At 40.7% G+C, this 24,199-nt stretch overlaps 1 protein-coding gene across 1 annotated transcript in view; it reads left to right on the top strand.

The window, feature by feature from the left end:
• Window positions 1-23,876, top strand: part of NRDC (nardilysin convertase) — a 31,637-nt gene extending 7,761 nt beyond the window's left edge. The window contains exons 5-31 of the mRNA XM_030032932.1: window positions 1,086-1,159; window positions 2,609-2,704; window positions 3,640-3,762; window positions 5,265-5,322; window positions 6,339-6,412; window positions 7,482-7,551; window positions 7,949-8,026; window positions 8,472-8,592; window positions 8,669-8,727; window positions 9,333-9,387; window positions 11,871-11,975; window positions 12,248-12,371; window positions 12,919-13,005; window positions 13,617-13,736; window positions 14,481-14,532; window positions 15,648-15,798; window positions 16,923-17,050; window positions 17,418-17,580; window positions 18,860-18,891; window positions 19,189-19,327; window positions 19,801-19,848; window positions 20,209-20,261; window positions 20,898-20,981; window positions 22,525-22,615; window positions 22,928-23,044; window positions 23,292-23,381; window positions 23,659-23,876. Coding sequence (XP_029888792.1) covers window positions 1,086-1,159; window positions 2,609-2,704; window positions 3,640-3,762; window positions 5,265-5,322; window positions 6,339-6,412; window positions 7,482-7,551; window positions 7,949-8,026; window positions 8,472-8,592; window positions 8,669-8,727; window positions 9,333-9,387; window positions 11,871-11,975; window positions 12,248-12,371; window positions 12,919-13,005; window positions 13,617-13,736; window positions 14,481-14,532; window positions 15,648-15,798; window positions 16,923-17,050; window positions 17,418-17,580; window positions 18,860-18,891; window positions 19,189-19,327; window positions 19,801-19,848; window positions 20,209-20,261; window positions 20,898-20,981; window positions 22,525-22,615; window positions 22,928-23,044; window positions 23,292-23,381; window positions 23,659-23,856 — 2,590 coding nt within the window. The 3' untranslated portion in view covers window positions 23,857-23,876. The remainder of the gene's footprint in view (window positions 1-1,085; window positions 1,160-2,608; window positions 2,705-3,639; window positions 3,763-5,264; window positions 5,323-6,338; window positions 6,413-7,481; window positions 7,552-7,948; window positions 8,027-8,471; window positions 8,593-8,668; window positions 8,728-9,332; window positions 9,388-11,870; window positions 11,976-12,247; window positions 12,372-12,918; window positions 13,006-13,616; window positions 13,737-14,480; window positions 14,533-15,647; window positions 15,799-16,922; window positions 17,051-17,417; window positions 17,581-18,859; window positions 18,892-19,188; window positions 19,328-19,800; window positions 19,849-20,208; window positions 20,262-20,897; window positions 20,982-22,524; window positions 22,616-22,927; window positions 23,045-23,291; window positions 23,382-23,658) is intronic.
• The last annotated feature ends 323 nt before the right edge of the window (window positions 23,877-24,199 follow it).

Below are 24,199 nucleotides of genomic sequence, written 5' to 3'. Positions count from 1 at the left end.
CTGACCGACGCCCAGTTAGTTCCTGAGCAGCGATCCCTCCCAGCCCTACTCCCCCCAGTTTATATACTGGGCATGATGTCACATGGTATGGAATATGCCTTTGGCTGGTTTGGATCAGCTGTCCTGGCTGTGTCTCCTCCCAACTTCTTGTGCCCCTCCAGCCTTCTTGCTGGCTGGGCATCAGAAGCTGAAAAATCTTTGATTTGTTGCTAAGTTGTGTTTAGACTAACTGAAGACATCAGTGTGTTATCAACGTTCTTCTCATACTCAACACAAAACATAACAGTATACCAGCTACTAGGAAGAAAGTTAACTCTATCCCAGCTGAAACCAGGACAAGTAGTCTCTAGCTTAATGGGTCCTGTAGCCGTAGAACTACATCAGCAATGTATTACTGCTAACCTTTTGCTTCAACCAGTTCAGTGCATCATTAAAAAAACCTCAACAAATAAAATAGAAATATTAGATTCTCTAGCAGCCTTCTGCAGAGTCTCCATTGATTGCAGATCTGTCCCTTTCCATGGCTCTGCTCTCTATGAGTACAGGAGAAGAGATGTATCTGGATGACAACACTGACTTTTATAGTAGATAGTAAAATTGTAATGGATATAAAAACCTATGTTTCAGGACATAAATCAACAATTTTTTGCCTGGACCTAGGAAGAAACTTTCCCTATGTTCATGTTGTTCCTAATGAACAACCGAGGATTTCCTCTAAAGCTTCTGATACTGGTCGTTGTTAGAGCCAGATACCAGACTAGATGGATCACTTGTCTGATCTAGTATGATCATTCTTAGGATGTAGAGGCAGATAATCCTGCACCCATTAGTGTCATATCCTACTGTATCCAACCAATTCATTCCCACTCTATGGAGCAGGGAAGCGCTGCCCTTTGGTTTTTGATAGTATCACAAAACTGGCTTTTTTCTTTCCTTAAGACAGTATAGTCAAGAATTACATAATTTGTAGTAAGACAAGCAACTTTATAAACTAAAATAGTAGATGTTGGGTTTAATTGCTGGTTTTTTTTTTCCCTAGCTTAATAGGCACTGAAGAAAAATATATGAATTTTTCTGTTTCATAGGTGGGCACAATTCTTTATTCACCCGCTAATGATCAGGGATGCAATAGACCGAGAAGTGGAGGCTGTAGACAGTGGTAAGTAAGAGTATCTTTTCCTGTGTGTTTAGCTCATCTTCCTAAAGAAACAAAACCTATTTTGTAACACTGTTAATTGGTTTCCATTTTGGACTACCCTTCTGAGCACTTCAGTCAAGTTCACCTAACTTGACAGAGAGATTAAACTCTTCAATTTAAGTTTGATTGGTATCAGTGGCTGTTAGAGGAGGAAGAAGACTGAATGTAGTGCCATCACTGTGAGAGTTTACCGTCTCATTTCTTGAATTAGAAATTAAAAATTTTAAGTGGTTTGTCAGTAACTGGTAGGGCAATTACATGAGCATGTGGATGCTCTTCAGTGGACAGCATGTCTATAACTCCAGCATAGCCCCAGTGCTCTCACCAGTCCTATGTGAAGTCAATACAATAAGTTGAGGTGATTGTACTTGTCTCTTTATTCTAACGCCTTAAAAACTACAAAGTCGCTTCACAGAAGGAAATTTAACCAGGCGTAGAAGCGAGTGGAGTGTTCACTTGATTTTCTAATATGTAATGAGTGCCTGTAAAACTTCACTGTTTTAGAAAAAAACTGTCATTGGTACATACACCAACTGGTTCAAATATTTATTCCAAGTTGTCGTCTTCATCTGTCTTCTGGCAAGGAAAAATGGGCAATTTGATCTTTGAATTTAGATAAGTGTCAATATAAACAAGGACCTGTCTTTGAGTTAAGGTGTGCTTCTTCAACAGCTTAAGCCAATTTACACCTTCACTTGCACTGCCTTCACCATGCAGATCCACTCCTTCCCTTGTATTGACACTGTAGTAATGCACTGCCTGGTAAATTATGTCAGCTTGATGAACTGGCTGCAGAATAACCCAGCCAAAAGAATTAGTTTACAGCTCTGCTGTGCATGTTTCTTATTACCAGAACAAACAGGAACAGGAAAATACAGTTCAGGAGGGTGAATTCTTGATTTTGGCAGAATCCCATATTTAGATTAGCATAAACTGATTGTAAAACTGCATTTTTGGAAACTATCTTGCTCAGCTTTCAGTTTCTTATTTCATTATTAGGCTAGAAGTTATTCTGTGTGATATATGGGAGAAGCAGATTTGTAATTGTTCTCTGGCCCTTTCTGCAGGGCCTGACCCTGTAGAATATTGATGGTCTTGTGTTCCCATTAAATTTAACAGATTGAGAGCATTCAGACAGCACAGGTTGGGGCTTTACATGCTTCCCCGCCTTATCCCTTTCTTTACTTCTGAGCAATGAGCTAAGTTTTCCTCTTCTCTTGACTTATATTCATTACTGCTAGCAAGTCCTGTTTCTTATCCTATTTCACTATTTCATCATACTTCATTCCAGGCTGCATCTGTGTGGTGTGTCTCCTTTTCAGTTTGGTTGGGGTTTTTGCTTTGTTTTATTTTGTGGGAACATGACCTGAAATTTTGATGCATGCCACTGCAAATTCTTTAAATTAACAGAGTATCAGCTAGCAAGACCCTCTGATGCAAACAGAAAGGAGATGCTATTTGGGAGTCTTGCCAGGCCTGGACATCCCATGAAGAAATTTTTTTGGGGTAAGCTCCGAATTTATGTTATGAAGTGGTGATAATTCTTAAACTTCTAATAACTTAAAAGATGTACTAACATGAGCTATCTTATCACAGCAAACACTAGCGTTGCTCAGAAGTATTAGAGCAACTACTCGTTTTACAGTAAAATGTTTGGGACTAAAAGCAGCTGTCTGCTTCTTAAGATACTTTTCATTCTGGTACTGTTTTTTGCTGATGTTAAAGCTGGGTTGCCCTAGGCATATAATCATGTAAATTTCTGTTAATGTAAAGGTGGTGCGCTCTGAGTCATCTCTGTCTTGCTTAAGCTTGGGTTTGGCTATTAAAATTTCCTGGAAAAATAAAGTATTTCTGGATTTGTGTCTAAGGAGGCTTTTCAAAGTAAGTAATTCACTGTTGAACTTTCAGAAGTAGACCTTCGCAGCCATGTGAGTGGAGCAGAAGGGAAATTTGTCCTTCCCCTCCTGGACAGCAGAGTCCTAGCTCCCTCACCCTTGTGGTGCTGGTGAGCATGTGAGTTGCAGTGTGATGGATAATAGAGTTAGCCAGCTTTGAAATGTAGATAATTTTTATAAAGTTCTGTAGTGACATATACTGAACATCATATTTTCCTGTCTTTTTCCCCACCCCATTCTGCAAGTTCCATTGGTGAGTGAATAGCTGGCAACACAGCTGTGCTGTACGCTGTATGGGTGATCTGATAATGCAGGAGGACTCTGTCCTCCCTTGTCATAGAAATACCAACCGTCCTTATAATAGGAACTAGAAATTGGAAGATCTTAAATTTCAGTTAACATTCCTTTTAACTCCAAATTTCTATTAGATATTTTTAACATGCTTACCATGTAGACTCAGTGCCAGGGGAGGAAAAGAAATTCTCTGTATATCTGGTGTTGACGTAACCAGTGTCTAGATAACTAACCACCTTTTAATGTTTACAGGTAATGCGGATACACTCAAACATGAGCCTAAAATGAATAATATTGATACCTACACGAGACTGAGGGACTTCTGGCAGCGCCATTACTCTGCTCACTATATGACTTTAGTTGTCCAATCTAAAGGTAATGTCAGCTGTTCCTTAAAAACAGGCTCATTGCAGCTGTTGGTGTAGTGCTTTTGGCACCAGTTCAGCTGTAGCCCAAGCCATTTTAGTGGATTGTCCAGTCCTGCAGGAGGTATTTATATGTAGATTTTAGCCTGGTTTCTAAATGAAACAAGACTTGAGCAATTGTGCTGTGTTATTGTCATCCTGCCATTTCTTGAGAAACTTTTAACTAAACTGTTGAATAGGTTCCAGATTAACACAGAAGATAAAATCTCAGAGATACAGTTAAAAAAGAATCTTGTAGGAATGTAGAGTCAGACCACTTAAATGACTTAATGCTGCTGGCTTCTCTGCCGTCAACAGTGAACCTCCACAGAAAATGATGGGGAGACTGAGACTGGGTCTCCCAGTTGTCTTGTTCTGCTTGGGGCTCTTTCAAAAGAGGTCTTAAAATAAAACACATTTCTGTAGGAAGAATAGAGATTCTAAGTTTTTTTCCCCATAGACTGAAAAATTCTATGCAAATGGAATTGAGTTTCAGTTCGGCAAAGAACTTCAGAACTATGGGTTGTTTCTGCTGAGAATAAAAGAAAGAAATTTCTTAGAAATTAAGCATGTAGTAGAGACCTGTGCTGAAAATAGAGAGTTGTACGTATTCAAGTTAGGTTTGTGCATAGGGGTTTTATTGAATGCTAAAACTGATTGCAATTCCCGTCTGTAAAATGGAGATGGTAATAATAGAGGTGGTAATTATTTTCTTCTCCCATGCTTTTCTGTCTAGTCTGTAAACTACTTAGGGCATTGAACGCCTCTTGAATAATCACTTATGTAGTAATGTTTCTTCTGGTGATTGGGAAGAAAATCATGGTAACTGATAGCCAGCCAGGTCAACTTTGTATTTCTGTCTCTCTTAAAACAAAGGAAACCGTGAATCTTCCCCCCCCACCCATCCCACCTTTTTTGTTGTTGCTGTTTAGCATATACAGCATCACTTTGGGAATTCAGAATGCTTGCTTAAACAAGCAATTTCCAATTGGTCATTTAAAAAAAACCCTTAAACTTCTGGTTCTTGACACATTTCCTTTAGACAAGAGGATGGGGAGAAGGAATTCTTAGCACTGCAGGACTGCATTTGGGTGTGAAAACTGGCATGTATATTCTGGACATGAAGTGATGGAATGAGTCTAGCAAGTACTTGTGATTTTGTAGATACCTAAGTCAGTAATTCCTTTTCACAGTAACACCAGATACTACTGAACTTTAAATCCCAGTTGTATCAGCCTGAGATTTTGGCACTATATACAAAACCAGAGCTATGACCAAAGTTCTAGTTCAGTGAATATTAAGAATTGGCTCAAACCAACAGCTTTGAAGCTTATAATTTAGAACTTTGCAATTTTAAAATATACTGACTTGCAGCCTCTTTAAAATAACTGCACTGGTGAGATAAGATAAAGAATTTGTCTGAGATTTTAAGGAAATTGCATTTCTGGCTTTCTTTTTTTCTCTCCTTATTAGAAACACTGGATACTTTGGAAAAGTGGGTGACAGAAATCTTCTCTGAGATCCCAAATAAGTAAGATTCTTTTGATGCATGAAGGCATTACAAATGATAAAATTATCTGTTCTTAAAATGACGTTTTTAAAAAAAAATACTCCTTTACTGGAGAAACTAAGAAAATTAACATTTGTTAATTAACATCCTTATCCAGAAAAAAAGGGCAACTTTGGAAATTAAAGACTGGCATTAATTGTTTCAGGAAGACTTTGTTTATGCATAACAGTTATTTAGCCTGCGACCTGTGTGGTGCTGACTTGCAGCAGTGTTTGCTTAATATGTGATGATACCTTGATTTTATGACAAATCATTCAAACCTAAGATTATCATTTTACATTGCTTATCTTTGCTTTGTGTCAAAAATAATTAGCAGCAAAATTAATTCAGACCATATCTTGAATTTAAGTGTCATCCTTAGGGTGGCAACTGGTTAGAACTTGATCTTTTTTTTTAATAATTCACTCCGATGTGTTGTCTAAAAAAGGAGTTCTGCAAAAGCTTTGCTAACTTGAAAAGCATTTTACTTCCCCTTTATTTTCTGCTTTTGGAAGATGTTTATTTCTGTGGTGCATGGAAGTGCGCTTGTGAAGGTCTAATGCCATACAAAGACACGTTTGTCTCTCCCGACTCCTGTCCTTCTCGTTCCTCCTTCGCCACAAGACAATCCATCAGGATTCTGTGAATCCAGGGCCAACTCAGGAAGTTGTTTACTGTGCTTGGCTTTCCTTTCCCCTGTTATGAAAGCAAGCTTTTTATTGTTACCACCTTGGACAGAAGGAGAGGGAGGAGTTGATGGGATATCTAAATTTTGGGTAATTACTCTGTTGTGTGGGCAGAGTGCAAGTGAATGCCAGCCAGGTTGCCTTCCACTTTGGGCTGGGTGGATCCTGGGCTACACTCTTTAAGGGCCATTTACTGGTTGTCCGGTGTACTGCCTCTGTCACATCAGAGCTATGGATGCTTACGTCTTGTGATTATCTCCATGTAGCCTTGAATCCTTGCCAGTAACATCACACTTTAATTTTGCTTTTAAGTGGTTTACCCAAACCCAGCTTTGGCCATCTGACTCAGCCTTTTGACACACCAGAATTTCACAAGCTCTACAAAGGTAAGTAAAACAAAGACACCAAGCTGGGCAGGAGTGTTGATCTGCTGGAGGGTAGGAAGGCTCTCCAGAGGGATCTGGGCAGGCTGGATCGATGGGCCGAGGCCAATTGTATGAGGTTCAACAAGGCCAAGTGCCGGGTCCTGCACTTGGGTCACAACAACCCCGTGCAGCGCTACGGGCTTGGGGAAGAGTGGCTGGAAAGCTGCCCGGAGGAAAAGGACCTGGGGGTGCTGGTTGACAGCCGGCTGAATATGAGCCGGCGGTGTGCCCAGGTGGCCAAGAAGGCCAACGGCATCCTGGCCTGTATCAGCAATAGTGTGGCCAGCAGGAGCAGGGAGGTGATCGTTCCCCTGTACTCGGCGCTGGTGAGGCCGCACCTCGAGTGCTGTGTTCAGTGTTGGGCCCCTCACTGCAGGAAGGACATGGAGGTGCTGGAGCGTGTCCAGAGAAGGGCAACCAGTTGGTGAGGGGCCTGGAGCACAAGTCTTATGAGGAGCGGCTGAGGGAGCTGGGGCTGTTTAGTCTGGAGAAGAGGAGGCTGAGGGGAGACCTTATCGCTCTCTACAACTACCCGAAAGGAGGTTGTAGGGAGGTGGGGGTCAGTCTCTTCTGTCAGGTGGCTGCAGATAAGACAAGAGGAAATGGCCTCAAGTTGTGGCAGGGGAGGTTTAGATTGGATATTAGGAAAAATTTCTTTACTGAAAGGGTTGTCGGGCATTGGAACAGGCTGCCCAGGGAAGTGGTTGAGTCACCATCCCTGGAGGTGTTTAAAAGACGTGTAGATGTGGTGTTTAGGGACATGGGTTAGTGGTGGACTTGGCAGCGTTAGGTTAGTGGTTGGACTCGATGATCTTAAAGGTCCTTTCCAACCTAAATGATTCTATGATTCTATAAGTAGATTTGTTTAAATGTTTTGAATACCTAGCTTCGTATTTTCTCTGTGTGATCCAGATACTTTGTAGAATAATTCTATGTGGTTCTGAATAATTTGTAACCATTCTTTCTGCACTACGTAAAATTTCTTATCTATGTCTAATCATGTATATTCAGTAAATTTATTTGTGTTCAGTTGTTCCAATCAGGAAAGTTCATTCATTGAGTATCACCTGGGCGCTTCCACCACAAGAACAGTATTACAGGTACGGTGGTGCTGCATTTTACTTGTACTGTGTTTATGTTGTGAATAATTTATTGACTTCCACAACAAGCCAAAGAATCTCATTTGTGTTTCAGATTACTTTGATTCAGCTAGGGGAATGTCTTTTAAATGAATTAAAGTGATGCAGATATGGTTCCTTTTATAAATTGAGTGGAATTGGTACACAACTGATTTAATGTCATTCCTCACTGACTCAGATCAGTCATTATGTTCTGAACTCCCACATTCTTAGCTTATTATCCTGATGCTGCCTGAAAATGCAAAACTTGCCATGAAGAAACAGACAATGTATATTTTAATCGTTTGTCTAGTGATTGAATTTTTTCTATGAAACATATTACCCCCTGGCATTTAATTTCCTTCAAATTTTCTTTTAGAGTGAAGCCACTTCATTATATTTCCTGGTTGGTGGGACATGAAGGCAAAGGCAGCGTTCTTTCTTTTCTTAGAAAAAAGTATGTATTTTTTAAGCATAGTAATTAAATGCTTTCCTATGATTAAAATAAAGGCAAACTTTATTTTGTATGTATATATATTTTTTTATATATATACATATATAAAAGCGGGCCAAGTCTGCTTTTTTTGTATCAGCATTTTGTAGTGATATTCTTTAAACTTTTGATAGACCCAAGTAAGAAATAAGTGGTTTCTGGTTTGTGATCCATGGATCAGCAGTATCTGTGACTGATCTTTAAGAGAAGTCCCAAAGGTAACTTAGCTCTTTCACTGTTTTTCTGAAACTGTGTTATCCTGAGATTCACGTCTTTATGTTGGAAAAGCTTTGTGTAAACTGTAAACAATTTGAAAGCCATTGAAGTAAAGCTATGATAATGCTGATTGTAACTAAGGTCCAATAAAGCTGAAATGAGTAATTAATAAGTGCCTTTAACTCTTCCATAGATTTTGGGCTCTTGCATTATATGGAGGAAATGGTGAGACAGGGTTTGAACAGAACTCCACTTACTCCATCTTCAGCATTTCTGTGACTTTGACTGATGAAGGTTACAAGCACTTCTATGAGGTATCGTTAACTGCAACTTGATTTTCTTACCGTTTTCCTGATTTGGAAAAATTAATCTGTTCCTTTCTGTCTGCAGGTGGCCCATGTTGTATTTCAGTATGTGAAGATGCTGCAGAAAAGAGGGCCAGATAAAAGGCAAGTGTTTGCCACTACATCAGATATTCGCGAGATTGTCCTTCTCCATTAGCCTTTTATTTGTAGTGTTTGCGATTTTTGTGGGGTTACTAGAGCATAAACGGTGAGTCAGTAGTAAAGCCTGTCTATGTGGGAAACGTATCAGTTAAAAAAGTTTAAAAATTAATTTGCTAAACGTTTATACTTGTTTCTTGGTGGTTTAGTCTGATTTATTGTGATTGAGTTTCTAATTTTAATAAACTGAACTAGTGTAGATGTAGGGTGCACTTTTGCCTTTATTTAAATAACTATCTTGAGCCAAATCTGTGGAAGTCAGGACTGTGGTGTTCTGGTGTTAGCCTTTATGTTAATTTGGTATCAGATTTTGACTCTTTGTAGTTAAGTCTTCCACTGTGGAAAATAGCAGAACTTTCTGCCAATTGAGAAGTGCCCTCTTGGATGGAAGGGAAGCGCGAATAATACTGGCTTCTATATCTTGTACCTGAATGAATCACTGAACTCACCCTTGATGCCTTTCCTAGAAGACTGCTTTTTTTCAGATTCCTGATAAATGTTGTGGAATAGTGGAGGAAATTCACTTTTATTCTCTTCTCCCTCCTTTACAGAATATGGGAAGAAATCCAGAAGATTGAAGCTAATGAATTTCACTACCAGGAACAGGTATTCATCCACTGTTTTGTGTTGATATAGGTAAAACATAAAAACAATTTCTTTTTAATTTTGAAATACATTTTCAAAGTTCTATTCAACCAGAAACAGATTATGCACTTAATGAGGCTGTATTTTGCTGGAAGAATTTGTATTCTAGGCAGAGAAATATTGTGACTTTTACCTTAACAGAATTTAATGTTACTTTTTTTGTTCTCTACCTGGTAGGTAGGCTCTTTTTCAGTTTTAATCATTAGGCCCTTGTGTCTGAAGTTCTGTGCCCATTAATAGCGCTCTGCAAATTGTTTGGAACTTTCCAGAAGTTTTGCCTCATTTCACTTTTTTAAGCTGTTTTGGCACTGCTGATTTATGGGGATAGAATAACAGTGTTGTGTGAAATGTGTTGATTGCTGGTGACCTGGCCTCACAAAGGCGAAGATGCTAATGACCCCCTTGTCTGCACAGTTAAATGTGGGTTTCTGTCAAGTCTTCCTTGGTTTACTGAAATAGCAGTTAGCAAAAGAACTTACTTGTTTTTATTAAAGATAAAGAAGGAAACATAATTTAGATAATTTGAGAAGCTTCGCTTCACTGACTTTCTTACTCTCACTACATTTAGCCATGTTCCGTTTCTTATTAGGTAACTTGGTGTTTTGTTTTTTTTTTTTGAATGGCACTAAAATTTCCTTTTGGGAAAACAGATCCATATACTACATATATGGCTTGAAAGCATCACTGAAGTTTATTGGTTTCTTTAAGGTACACAGATGCAGGAAGGAGGGAAAAAAAAAAAAAAAGGAAATATTGAAAGTGGAGGGGTTTTTCGTTCCAGCTGCTCCAAGTATTTTTGGACACTCTTAAGACCTGCCTGTCTGCTGGGAGCATCAGGATGTTAAAAATAGCATTTTTAGCAAATGCTTGCATCTGTAGCTCTGCCTTCAAAATAGCATATGGAGGATATTGAGTGTCTTGAGTGGCCTTTGAATAACAGAAGTGGTATTTGCAAGCAATACAGACAGCAAGGACTGCTGCCAACAACCCCAAGTGATAGATAAGAGCGCTGGATTTCTTTGGTAGGAACAAGTTTATGCTGATTTACAAGTGTGTTTTTTAAATGTTGCGTGGTGGTTTTTTTTAGTGGAATACAACTTTTATGAGTTTGTTAGTGAAGTTCAACTACTACAAAATTACAACAGACTGTCTTCTCTTAACAAAAGCTTTCCCCTGAACAGTAGAGAAGAACTAAAAATCTATGAAGGATGGCTATTTAGTATATTGGACATAGCAGGAATGAATATGTGTTGTGCTACATACAGTTTTATGAATCTGTCTTTAATCATTGCCAACAGAGGTTGTCCAATTGGAAGTATGACTTTTTCATCAAAATGAAGCTATTTAGTCCTGAAAGGTTCTTATTGGTTGTCTTGGTTCTTTTTAGTACTCCTGGGTAGAATTTTATGTTCTCCAAAACTGTTACTGCTCGAACAGACTATGTACTTTCCAGTATCAAGCCAGGTAGAGATAGAAAACACCTGAGTTTACAATGGGGAAATAGCCACTGTTAAGAGTCCTGCCTTTTTGGCCAGTTGATTTTGATTACTGTCAGTGCAGGGATTTAACTCAGAAAGCTTTTGTGCTGTGCTTTTGTGACAGGGTTGTGCATCTTAGGGACAGATGAATGACTTAGTTGTGGCATGCCACTCTTCTGGTTGATGGAAAGAGTTGGTATGTGGCCATCCTAAAAAAAATAATGGTTACAGAGGCATGGTTTTGGGATAAGCTGTTATGTGCCCCAAGAGAAGTTTAATGCTTCCACAGATGTACAGTGTCTTAAGAAATTCTTAGTCATGTTTTCCACTACATTTATAAGACACAGATGTGTTGAACTCTCCTCTTTTCAGGCGAAGTGTGGTCTGTATCTGGACCCAGGATCTGTGTGGTGTGATGCTGGCTCAAAAAAACCAAATAGCACTCAGCAAGAAGCTCTCCGCTAGGCAGTCTTACACAATTAAAAGGCAATCTATACTTTCATGTTCAAGTAGGAGAATCTCATCCTCCTCACGCTGCACATCATGGCAGAGAACTTAGGAAAGGAGCAGAATCGGAGATACTCATGCAGCAGCAGCAGTTCCTCAGCTTGCTCTTTCCAGCTTCCAGATCACTTTAAATCTTGAATTGTGCAACTGCTGGTGTTCCCTGGAGGCAAGGAGTGCATTCTACTGGGTCTTTAACCTAGTAGGTTTAATGACTGTAAATGCATGCTCAAGGCCATTTCTTCTATAAAGATGATGTCTGATATTTCAGGATTCTCAGAGGAGTCGTGAATATTAGCTATGGTTATGAAATGTATGTAGTTTAATAACCAAAACTAAATGCTGTAACAAGCAGAGCATGCAACTCATGCTCAACATACTTGACCAGTCAAGCTTTTCTCAGGACATTGATATTTTAGTTTTCTGATTATGTGAAAAACAGCTTTATCTATTTGCTTACAGACAGATCCAGTTGACTATGTGGAAAGCCTTTGTGAGAACATGCAGTTGTTTCAGAAGGAGGATTTTCTGACAGGAGACCAGCTCTTGTTTGAATACAAGCCTGAGGTAAATATTCTTTGAATTCTGATGACATGTTTCAATGTAAGGAAAATATAGGCATGCTGTACAATGTAGGCACGTAGATAGGCATGTAATTAGGCATAATACAGGCACAGATTTTGTATTAATTGAATCACTCTTTTTATACTCAGAAAGCAAATCTCCTTTTTTGTAAGCTGGTTATGTCTTGTTCTTTGTATGTTCAGACTAAAAAGTCTTTGCTGGGTCAGGCAGAGACAGAGTTGCATTTGAACTGAAATATTGTCTTGAACTTGTAGATCATTGCTGATGCCCTTAACCAGCTCAGTCCTCAGAGAGCCAACCTCGTTTTGCTGTCTGCTGCCAATGAAGGCCAGTGTCATCTAAAAGAGAGGTGGTTTGGAACGCAATACAGCGTGGAAGGTAAATCAATGGCAGAAATTTAGGGAATGTCTGATTCGTGCATTAGAGAGATTAAAAGGGAGAGAACACAAAATACAACCACACGGAAGTAGGGAAATTAATCCTTGGTGCTTTACTGACCTCATTGTTAGTCAAATACTCTGTTCCTACTCAATAATTGTTCTTCTTTCTTTGGTATCAGTTGATTCCCACTCCCTAGTTTAGCATTGTTTTAGGAGGCAGGGATCCCAGCGAGCCCTCTGCTTGGCTGCCATTCAAGTCCTGAACAGGGAAAAGAACACAAACAATGAAGGACAGGTGTGTTGGTAGCTGGATTACTAATGCAGGCAGGCTTCATTTACTTTTTAATAGGGCTGCTTCAGTCCTGCTCCAGGGGAGTTCCTAGGAAGGGATTTAGAAAGAGTCACGATGAACCAGGTGACATTAAGAAACTCCTATCATACTGCAAATCTTCATGGATCTCATCTAAGAGATGAGATGACTGACCTAGGAAATAGGATAGCACTACCCTTCTATTGCACTAAATGCATTTCATGTTTTTTAATAGATATTGACAAGTACTGGAGTGATTTATGGGCCAGTGACTTTGAGTTAAATCAGGATTTACACCTTCCAGAAGAAAACAAATACATAGGTAAGGCGCCTGAGGATGAGTGAAATCTTCCCCCAATAATTTATTTGAAAATTTGCTGTGGTTTAGAAAGAATCTTAATTTCCATCTGAACATCAACCTGGGTTTGCAAATTAAAAAATATGAGAGCTCTGTTCACCTTAATTTTATTTACTATTCTTTTATTTATAAGCTTGAGAACTGAGTTTTTCTAAGGTGTAAACTTACAGATCATATAGCCATAACAGACCAGGTCTCACACAATCAGTGAGAGTTAACGCAGGGCTCTGGACACCATAGAAGAGCAATTTTATTTGCTTAATCCTGCTGTTTTTGAAAGTATCTAAACACCATCTGGCTTTGTTGCCAAAACAAATGAAAATAAACCCATAACTTGTATCCTGGATGGAATGCAACATCACATTTCTGGACTGCTTCTGAGCCACTATTCTGGTGTGGAACTGAAAAATAAATGTTCTTTGGGTCCAGAAAAGCATTATCATATATAATTTAGCAAACTGGGAGGGGAAAAAATGTATTTTGTTGATTATTTTGAAGACTTTTGTGCATGTAGCCTGGCTGTGTCTCTGAAACCCACTAACTTCTGGTTTTGGTTTGGCTTTTCTTTTTGTTAGCCACTGACTTTGCTTTGAAAGTTGCTGACTGCCCTGAGACAGAATATCCAGTCAAAACACTAAGCACACAACAAGGCTGTCTCTGGTACAGGAAGGATGATAAATTCAAAATCCCAAAAGGTAAATGCCTTAGGACTTTCCAAAGAATAGGAAGTCCCTGTTTTTACCAGCTGGAATTTATTAGAAGGCAAATAAAACGTGATAGTGTTCACCATTTAAACTCAGTGTTTACTGTCAGCTCTTCCGTGGTCCTTTTGATATGTTTATTAGCTATAATAAAAGAGAAGCAGGTAAACTACCTTGCAAGAAAGAAACTCTGCAGATACTTCAGGTTAAAAAGTGGAATCACTGAAATATACTGACTTCTGAAAGTCTGACTATGGACAGAATTGGGCGGACAGAATATGATACTGAGACAAGGGCTTGAGAACAAAGGAACGCATTAATTAGAGAAGACTATAGTCTCTTCAACAGAAAGAAAAAATATAGCCAGGATCCGACACAAATGTGGAAAATACATTGCTGCTTTCAGGCAGAATGTCACAATTTTTAGTGTCTGTTAAACAGATGTTTCGTGGAGTTTTCTTTTTTTATTAGTCGTGGTCACATCATGTGAGTTAGTATTCTGCAAAGCACAGCTCTGTGTTTTCTAATGTTTGGTATTTTTTAAGGGAAGGTTTTGGAGTGAAAAAAAGAAGACATTTGATGATGACAATATAAGCAAAAATATATTCTTGTAGCTGAATGACCATTTTCATTAGACTCAAATTGTGACCAAAGAACAACCTGATGGAAATCTATTTGACTTTAGAAAGCTGTCACTTTTTATACAATTGCTCATTTAAGTTTCTTTTTCCCCACCAGGTTATGTTCGATTCCACCTGATCTCTCCGTTGATACAGCAGTCTGCAGAGAAGTGAGGATTATATTATTTATGTTTATCTTGCAGAGTAACTAAATTACTATACCTAGTGAAAAACCATGAAAAGAGATTAATTTTAAACTGGAATAGAATAAGGCTTCCCTTTCTCACGTTCTTAGACTTTCCTCATGGTTTTATTTGTAGTGCAGCAAGAGTGGTTCTGCAGCAGGTCATTACTGTAGCAAACAGATGCATAGGAGTTTCATGGTGTGTTATTACCAAGTGCAAGTTTTGGAAAAAATAATATAACACCAGCAGTGCACATGCCAGAAGGAAGTGCTTAGAGAAGGAGTCAGTCCTGCAAAGAGCAGTCCACAGGCATGTCCTGAACCAGCAACTTGGGAGCCTGTAGGAGCAGGTGAAGAGACTATCAGCAGCATTTAGAAACCAGTTGTTAGACAGACCTCAAGATTACAGCTCTGCACGTGCTGCACTTCTGCTAGTCTTAGGCTAGCATTGCCGTTTGTAACGAATTTCGTAGTGCTTTTATCGTAAGCCTACTGAGACCTGCACAACTAATGTTTTGGGAAAGCCTTTATAAATCTGTTTCCATCAGGGCTTTGTTAGTTTGAATTGGAATCCAGGCAATAACAAAAATCTGAAAGCACAGACTGCAATTTCCACATTGTGTAGCCTGATTTGCTCTAGCTTATTACTTTTTTTAAATCTTGATAGATAAATAATCATCTCATTACTCAAGTCTTCAGCATAACTGAGTCCATCCGTCCCCCATTCCTTTACACAAAATGTAATAATCTCATTTTCTGTGATTACTCAATGTTTTGAGCATTGGCATGTTACAATGTGCATTCCTACCTTGAAGAAGTCTTAAGTCACGTGAAGCTGGAATCTTATTCATTGCAAAGAACAGTTGAATGTCAAAAATAATTTTTAAGTAGTGTCATGTGCTTTCTGGACAAGGGGAAACTTGCATTCTGTATTTCTGGGTTTGCTGAAAATTTCTTTTTGAATCTCGTTTAATTCAAGTACTCGTTTCTGTTGGAGAACTTCTCGTGTGTACCATCAAACTCATTGGGCTGATTTTTATCTTTCTTCTATTCTATCCTTTTTTTCTTTCTTTTTAACCCTCTGCCCTTTTCTCCATCCAGCATAGTTTTGTTTGATACATTTGTAAACATCCTTTCCCACAATCTTGGTGAACCAGCTTATGAAGCAGACGTCGCTCAGCTGGAATACAAGCTAGTAGCTGGAGAGCATGGATTAGTCATTCGAGTGAAAGGATTCAATCATAAACTACCTGTAAGTACTGCTGATCTTCTAAATACTTTTATGCATGCTGCTGTGCCTTTTGTCCTAGCAGCTGGAGCCTAGCTGGCTGGAGCTTTCAATGTTTAGATGGGGTATTTTAAATTGGAAAATTTGTGTCTCTGTTCAGGTACACGGTAATGCAGCAAATGCTTTTTCATGTGCTTACGTGTATAAAGATGTAGTTCTATTCACTTACACAAGCTTACATTACTGACCTTAGGCTGACTTAAGAAAAATCTTGCTTTATTTAATAACTGTACCTCCATTAAGACTTTAACAGCTTTTCCTTTAAAAAGAGCTATGAGTCTCCTCTGTCCATATAGAGTGTTAGAGCCTCTCCATCTACAAGCTAAGGCTCTTTGCACGCTGTCTGGAGAAGTGTGTCTGAAAATAGGTTTTGTTTACAATTTGACTTTGGAGATACAGCTTCTGAACATACTCATTTTGGGTGCAGTTTTTCTTTGTTGGGTTGCTAAGAGCTTACTTAATGAGGATTGGGGGATCCCTGTTCCCATTCTCTAAACGCTGGCCGTGTAAGATGCGGCAAGCACAAACAGAGAGGATGTAGTGATTGAAGAGGAGACCATTGCCAAGCTTCCTTTAGACTTTCATTGCAAGAGCTTGACTGGAGCTTTAACAAGACTGTCAATTGTCTGTCAGACTTACTAATGTGAGGTTTAACAGAAAAAGCCAGAGACGCAAATAGCATGGTCTGAATATTCTTTTTTTAATCATGAATGTTGCTGTGTTGCAATGTCATCATGCTGGTCAGCTGTAAAAAGAAAAACTGGAATATCTAATACAGAAATGTTGGAGTTACAGGCTAGGTTTGTTTCAAATAGAATGTGGAAACTCCTGTTGATTTGAGATATTGACCTTATTTCATTCACTTTCTGAAAATGCAGTCCTTTTGAAACTGATTGTAATTTGGTATAGAATGGTTTAGTGAAGAACATCTAACAGAACTGAGGGATGTGCTTTAGTAACCCTGCACATCTCTTATGTTGACCAAATAATGATGGTTTTTTTATTATTATTATTATATAGGATTAGGTTTAAATTGGTTCTTTAAAAAAACAAAACACCCCCCTGACTTAAAACTGTTTTCGTTACAGCTTCTATTTCAGCTCATCATCGATTATTTGTCTGACTTCAGCTTTACTCCAGCAGTTTTTGAAATGATAACAGAGCAGCTGAAGAAAACGTACTTCAACATCCTCATCAAACCCGAGACTCTGGCCAAGTGAGTTCTGGGGGAGGGCAAAAAGTGGCTGCACAGCAAGCGTCGAGGTTGAGCTGAAGAGCTCAGGAGTTGCTGCTCTGTGCTCCCAGAGGCTTGTTCCAGGGTTTGCTTGTAGCTTAGAGAGCTCAAGCAGCTCCGCAACCAGCATATCGAACACGTGGGTCAGACAGAACAGTGACAGAACAGTGTCACTGTTCTACAGTGCTGTTCTGTAGCCAGCAGCGGGTGCTGAGGGAGGGCAGAGTCAGCCCACAGCAATGCTCCTGGGGACCATCTTCCCTGTCTCCAGTACAATCCCGAGTCAGAAATGGGATCTCTTACATTAAACAGCTCTTGACGGCCTGTGGTTTTGTTTCTTGCATTGCAGGGATGTGCGTCTCCTGATTTTAGAACACGGCAGGTGGTCCATGATAGATAAATACCAGACGCTGATGAACGGCCTTTCCATTGAGTCTCTCTCGTCCTTTGTTAAGGCTTTCAAATCACAGCTCTTTGTAGAGGGTCTCGTACAAGGAAACTTCACAAGCAGAGTAAGTACAGCTTCAGCAGCTGACAGGCACTCAAACTGGTTCTTAAAATGTGCTTTAACGCAATTGCCACAACTCCGGCACTCACCTGCCAGCTGACTGCCTCTTCTGTACTGGCAATCTGGAGGCTCGCTGGTACAGGGCAGCGTCACCTCTAATAACTCAGGAGTGCTCGTCCTGATAAGGCACTGGGGAGTCCATGGTTGCCAGTTTGAACAGAAGTTTCCAGGAATTTGGATTTAAACTGCAGAGAGGGAAAAATGTGGTAGAAATATGCCGGTAACCTGTCTCCCCTGTTGCTACCAGTTTTTATATTGTTTGGTGCATTGATATATTTGATATGGAGAAATTTCCACGGTGGTGCCACAGGAGGAGGCTTCCTCCAAAGTACATTTATCTTGGAAATTTGATTGCCTGCGTGGTTTGATCAAACCTCACTGACGTCCAGTTATCTTGAGTCTTGTCAAACCCCTGCAGTATTCATCGAAGACTTCTACCCTGGGACTAGGTCACACATAGTCCCATCAGGCTTTTTAAAATAAGGTTGTAAGGGGGCTTAGCTCCATATATCCGATGTCATTGAATGCCTGTGGGAGAGAAACCTGCAATTATGATTTGTGCCAAGAAGTTTGTCTTAGCTGGTGGTGTTTGCCCTTAAACTGTTTAAAGCTTCCTAAAGAAAATGTGCTGATGTCCTTTGGGAGGTCAGATTCTTGTAATGTCAGCTGTCCCCTCCTGAGCTGTGGAACAGAAGGAGGTCTGAGAATCTAATAGTGATTTGCTAAGAACCTTCCTTCAAAATGGTTTTATTGCTGCAGCCTCTGTGTGAGCTAAGCCGCTTTCACAGCGTGGCAGGTGCAACCCTGTCACTCCTACATTGGTTTTGCTGTTTCTATTAATTCCTCCCATTTCTTCCACTTAAGCCCAAGGGTCTCCTTCCCAGAGCTCCAACTTCATGCACAAGAGAGGGGCCTTATCTCCTCCTGTGCACACCCTTTGCTGTTGTGGTGGCTGATGCTATTTCTCTGGCTTCTGCATTCTCTTTGTGGAGAAGTTACATGTGCAAGAAACTGCCTGCAGACTCTGTTTCACTTTGCAGCGTGGTGCAGAGGTGTCCAGAGGGATAAAGGCGAGGGGGCAGGGACGTAGGTGGCACAACAGAGCTCGGCTCTTCTTTGCTTGGGGGGGTCACTTTCTCAAGCAATGCACTGGGGTGTGTGGTTGTGAATTGGGGTAATAATTCTCTTCTAAATAAAACTTATGTTTATACTTTCTCTCCTAGGAAGCAAAGGATTTTCTGAATTACGTTGTTCAGTGAGTATCTCTTGACTCTTGCAGCACTAATGATGTGGGAACTATGATCAAGTTAAGATTCTTTCCAGGAGGAAGGGATCGGGGTGGGAGCAATGAGCAAGATCAGGGTGGAAGCGAGAAATTCCCTTCTCCCCTCCTGGATACAGCGCTGGCGGTGTTTGCGGGAGGTGACCGTTGTTCTGGTTTGGGGAAGGGGAAAATAATGTCAGACCGAGAGTGTAAATGCCTGGGTGTTATGTTGGTTTTGGTTAAGGTGTGAGCGGGTGTTTGACACTTTGCTGTCTGTGTTCCCTTCAGAAAGCTCCAGTTCGCTCCTCTGGCCCATCCCTGCCCTGTTCAGTTCCGGGTGGTGGATTTGCCAAATACGCATCTGCTCTGTAAGGTGAAAACTCTCAACAAGGGTGATGCCAACTCTGAAGTGACAGTCTATTACCAGGTAACACGTTAGCTTGGTGTGTACTGGCCTCTTCCCTCTGGTAGCTGCTGCTGGTGCTCCAGTTGTACTTAGTCACAGTCTTGAGAGCAGTCCCTGGACAGGGATGTTACAGGGAGCGCGCTGAAACCTTGTGTGAGCGCTCGCCCTGGGCCCAACAGACTACACCCAGGTGGGCTCTCGCAGCGTGTGGGGTTCCCTGAAACCGGCATCTTCCCTGTGCTAGTGCGAGTAGCTGGGTTTGTGCCTTGGTGATTTCCTGCTGTCCTCACCACTGATCTCATGGTCCTGGGCTGAGCCCTTCCCCTCTCTTCTGAAGGCCGTATTGAGGCCGCCGCGGAAAATGAACTTCCCAGCTATCAATTGTAATTTAGTGCTGCAGTCCAGGCTGAGGCGTGTGCAACAACTGTCACCGTGATCTGAACTGTAGCATTTAACTCTATGAAATCACCCTAAATTCTTCATTTTCTTTCTAGTCAGGTGCCAGGAACCTAAGGGAATATACCCTTATGGAGCTGCTTGTGGTAAGTTAAGTGTTTGTGTCTCCTAACTCATCAGTGTCTTCCCTGAACACAGTGCTTGGAGCTTAGATAAGGCCACAGGGCTAAATGGTACAAAGGGGAGAGCACGTACCTATTGCTTACTCTAAACTTGTGAGTGTTTGGGACAGGATCCCCCAAGGGCTGCAGTGACGGACAGTACGGAAGACTGTTCTCTTAGCTACCGACCCAGATGACCGAGACCTCTCTTAATGCCATGGGTGCAGTTGGAAAGGCAGTAGTTCAGTTGTTTTCACATGTTGTGGTCACATTTCTGTATGGAGCCTGAGGGGTGGCTGCAGGGGAGCATCGCGTGTGCTGTAACGCATTTGTGCTCTGTTTCAGATGCACATGGAAGAGCCTTGCTTTGATTTCCTGAGAACCAAGCAGACCCTCGGGTGAGTTCACTGTGGAGGACAGCTCCTACGCACCGGCTTTTGCTGTTCCCTAGTGTTTTTACTCTGGAAAACCCCTTCCTGCACAGTGGCTAATTACTGAATTATTGTAACGGAAACAGCAACATAAACACATCAAAACCAACAGCACCCATCAATACAAGCTTTTGAGTCCTATAAGAATTGCACCTATTACTAGTATGTTAACTCAGAATTATTCAGCTTAAAGTTGTTCCTTCCACTTCCTAAATCAGCTCCCCATTCCCCAGGGCTGTTTTCACAGCAGCTTTGTGGTGTGTCGCAGCCTCCCTCAGAGGCACCCTTCTACCTCAGGGAACTGGAACAAGCTTTTCACAGCTATAGGTCTGTCACTCTGATTTATTTTGCAGGAACACAAATACTCTGCCAAGCTTAAAAGGATTTCCTAAAACTGAGAAAACACTGAAGTGCAGTGATGCAGGAAATAAAGGAAATAAGACTATTGAGAATTTATATCATCTGAGAGTTTTTTATTCTAAAGTACCAACTTTTTATTTTAACTTGTAGCATGTCCTGTAAATGAAAATTTAATTGTGCTTGTGGAATGACTTTATTGTGTCCCCCCCTTTGTTTTTTGTTTGTTTTTTTTTTTTTTTTAAGCTACCACGTATACCCTACCTGCAGGAATACTTCTGGGATTCTTGGCTTCTCAGTCACAGTAGCAACCCAGGCAACTAAGTACAAGTAAGTGCTCCGGGGTCAATGTTCATCAATCACCACTCTCAGCCTTGGGCTGCAGGAGTTGCCCCGGAGCTGCCAGCACCCATTTTTGGGTGCACCTTACTGCACCGTGTCCGCCACGTCCTCCCGGCAGCGGCTCACGCAGCCAGGCCTGGCTGATGCAGACCAGCTCGAGGAGGTGTCTCGTGGGTCTGCCAGCCTGGGACTCGAGGAATCAGCTGGCTGTTCTTGCTGTGAAAAGGATCTCTGTAAATGGCAGCTGTTGCTGCTGTTGTCTCAATAAGGAGGATTTCAGCACAGGTAATTTGGCAACTGGTTTTAGAAAAGTCAAGCTCAACAAGGTGCCAGTGGCCCTTGCATGTATTCAGGCACTGAACATCTGAGCCTCATGATATAGCGAGGTATCAAACTAAATATATGACCATGTCTGTGTGTCATATTTTAAGTGGTGTATTTACACAACATCCAGCTGAAGAATTATTACTGAGAGAGTTTCACTTAATCTTCTACTTGTTCTATTGATCAGGTCACAGCTGATTTCAGTTTGCTTTTGCTTAAGCTTTTCTATGCACCTGCTCTCATTTAAGAGTTCACACCTGCTTCAGGCCGTGGAGGGTTTTATTTTTTATTCTGTGAGGGGAGTTATGTGAGAGCCCAAAGGGAATGTCAAAAGAATAGTGACTGAAAACCAACACCTAAATAAAGCAATAGCCTTAAGCTTCTTAAAACTGCAGCAGTCCTGACTTGAATAGGGAAAAGTAATCCAAAGACTAAGTAAAATATCCCACTGCCCTTTTGAAGATATCCTGCTAGGAGAGCTCAATCTGTTGCCAAGTAAATCCTATATAGCTGTTCTTCTGGCTCGCTTTCAGCAGACAGAACAATAGTATGGTTTTGTTCAAAGCTAGGGCTAACTACAGGTATTTGACCTGCCAAAGTTGAAGGGTTATATGAAAAATATGCAACTTACGAAGAATAACACTGTGTCAGTGAAAGTTTAATTAGCACAGAGTACTGCTCCCTCTAATTTTTACATTTGGATGACACTTCCATTACTGAGGTCTGTGTCACCTGTAAAGGGTTTAATGTTTCAGAATCCTCACAATCCGTCATATCACATTGTTTTTCTTTTCATCCTAATCCAGTAGACCACAGCTATTTTTGTGCAGGGCTCAGGACTGCAGCTGGGGGTCCTGTTTCGGCACGCTGTAGCGCATGCTGCTGTTGGATATACCACTGGCTTAGGTCCCCGATAGCATCACAGCAGCAACTCCTCTTGCTGCTTGGTTATCTGAAGTCCCTGTGTGTGAACAATACTTAATATAGCTAAAAATCAGAGCACTGGTTTTATTCCCTGATAGCAGGGAGATAGGAAAGTTGGTGTTCACAGATGTGTGAGCTTTTTGGTTGGGGTGGGGGGCAGAGAGGAAGCAAGCCTGTCCCAAACATTCCCTCATCATTTGAGGGCTGTTCTGCTACTTCACCCCCCCAGTATTGTTTTTCTTTTTCCTGCCTGATTTAATTAATTATTTAACTTTCTTTTTAGTTCTGAATTGGTTGACAGGAAAATAGAGGAGTTTCTTTCCTGCTTTGAAGAGAAAATCAAGCATTTAACAGAAGATGCTTTTAACACCCAGGTAAAAACTTGATCTTGAAAAGTTCTGCCTTGAACTGCTAAATGACACCTAAACTGGAGGATTTGGGTATGCCTATCATCTGGCATATTTCTGAGTTTTTTTCTGGGCAAAGGACTCGCTTGTGAATCCTGCCTCTTACTCCCTTCTGCAGTTATTCTCTAAACATTTGCCCTCTGGCCATTTACAGTTAAGTTTGAAAGCAATGAACTACCTTGTTCATGTGAGTTTCCTCTGAACTTCAGTGAATGTGATGGTAAATTAAGGTAGCATTAAACCCTTTGAAACGAATTGTTTTGTCTTTTTCAAATGGAGGTTACAGCTCTGATAAAACTTAAAGAATGTGAAGATTCCCATCTTGGAGAAGAAGTAGACAGGAACTGGAATGAAGTTGTGACACAGCAGTATCTCTTTGACAGGCTTGCCCGTGAGGTTGGTGGTCCCTTGTTGTTGCGTGATGACAAATGGAACACTCGCATGTCACTTTTGGCAGCAGTTTTCAATGCAAAGCATAAATAGGGGGAGTTATGCTACTGGTAACATGCTGATTCTAAAACTACATGCTATTTTAAAAAAGTTCTTTTAGTAATGGGATATAGTTTGTAGAGAAACCATCTTTATGTTTAAAATCACTTGAATCACCACTGTGCTACTTAAACCTCATTCCTGTGGGTTTCAGATTGAAGCTCTGAAGTCTGTTACAAAATCAGACCTGGTCACCTGGTTCCAAGCTCACAGAAGCAACAAGAAGAAAGTGCTCAGCGTACACGTGAGTGTCTGCCAGCTCCATCTTGCCAACTTCTGAAATGCCAAACTTTGGTAACCTCAGAGAGGCCAGTAAGCGTGTGGTAGAAGGGCTCCGTAATCTAACTTTTAGTGTGGTGGTTATCCACATTACTCTTCATATTTTCTACATTTCTAATTATTGCTGTCATTTGAATTGCATTTAAGTATCTGTATTTAATTGTCAGGGCAGATGAACATTAAATGAGATTCAAATTGTAGAAGGTTAGAGCCAAATTTCTTTTTTGGTAACTTTTTTCCAGGTGGTTGGATATGGAAAACATGAAGGGGACTCTGAGGTTACAGCTGTCTCAGAAGTACAGAATTCTTCATCTGGTGAAATACCTCATCTTATTTTCTTGCCCCCATCATCTCTGATGACTAATGTTACTTCCATCAAGGACATCAAAGCTTACACATCAACTCTGAATGTTCTCCCTTACCATAAAATATTAAAATAAAAATGACGTCTTGCCCTGCAGTGATGTGTAATACAGGTGCTTTCGGCAATGTAAACATTACAAACTTATTTTTATTAAAACAAGGCTGTAGTGTTTAGGTGGGATGAAGATGTCTGTTCAGAGACTGAGGAAGCTTTCCTCAAGTAAGTTTCCAGCCAACCTTTCTCATTAATCTCCCAAGTTCATTAAGAACAGGCACGGCCCTGACTTCTAGCTGGAGCGAAGGGAGAGTTCTCCCCACCACCAGAAAGATGCCCCGTTCTCCTCTCTGGCTGGCTGAAGGGGGGAGCTGCGCCTTTTTGTTCCGACTGTCCTGTGCATCGTTCCTGCAGTGCTGTACCAG

Source organism: Aquila chrysaetos, chromosome 12, assembly GCF_900496995.4.
Source record: "Aquila chrysaetos chrysaetos chromosome 12, bAquChr1.4, whole genome shotgun sequence".
Classification (NCBI taxonomy): domain Eukaryota; kingdom Metazoa; phylum Chordata; class Aves; order Accipitriformes; family Accipitridae; genus Aquila; species Aquila chrysaetos.
Note: the sequence above shows the minus strand (reverse complement) of the source record. Positions and strands in the feature narration are given on the sequence as shown.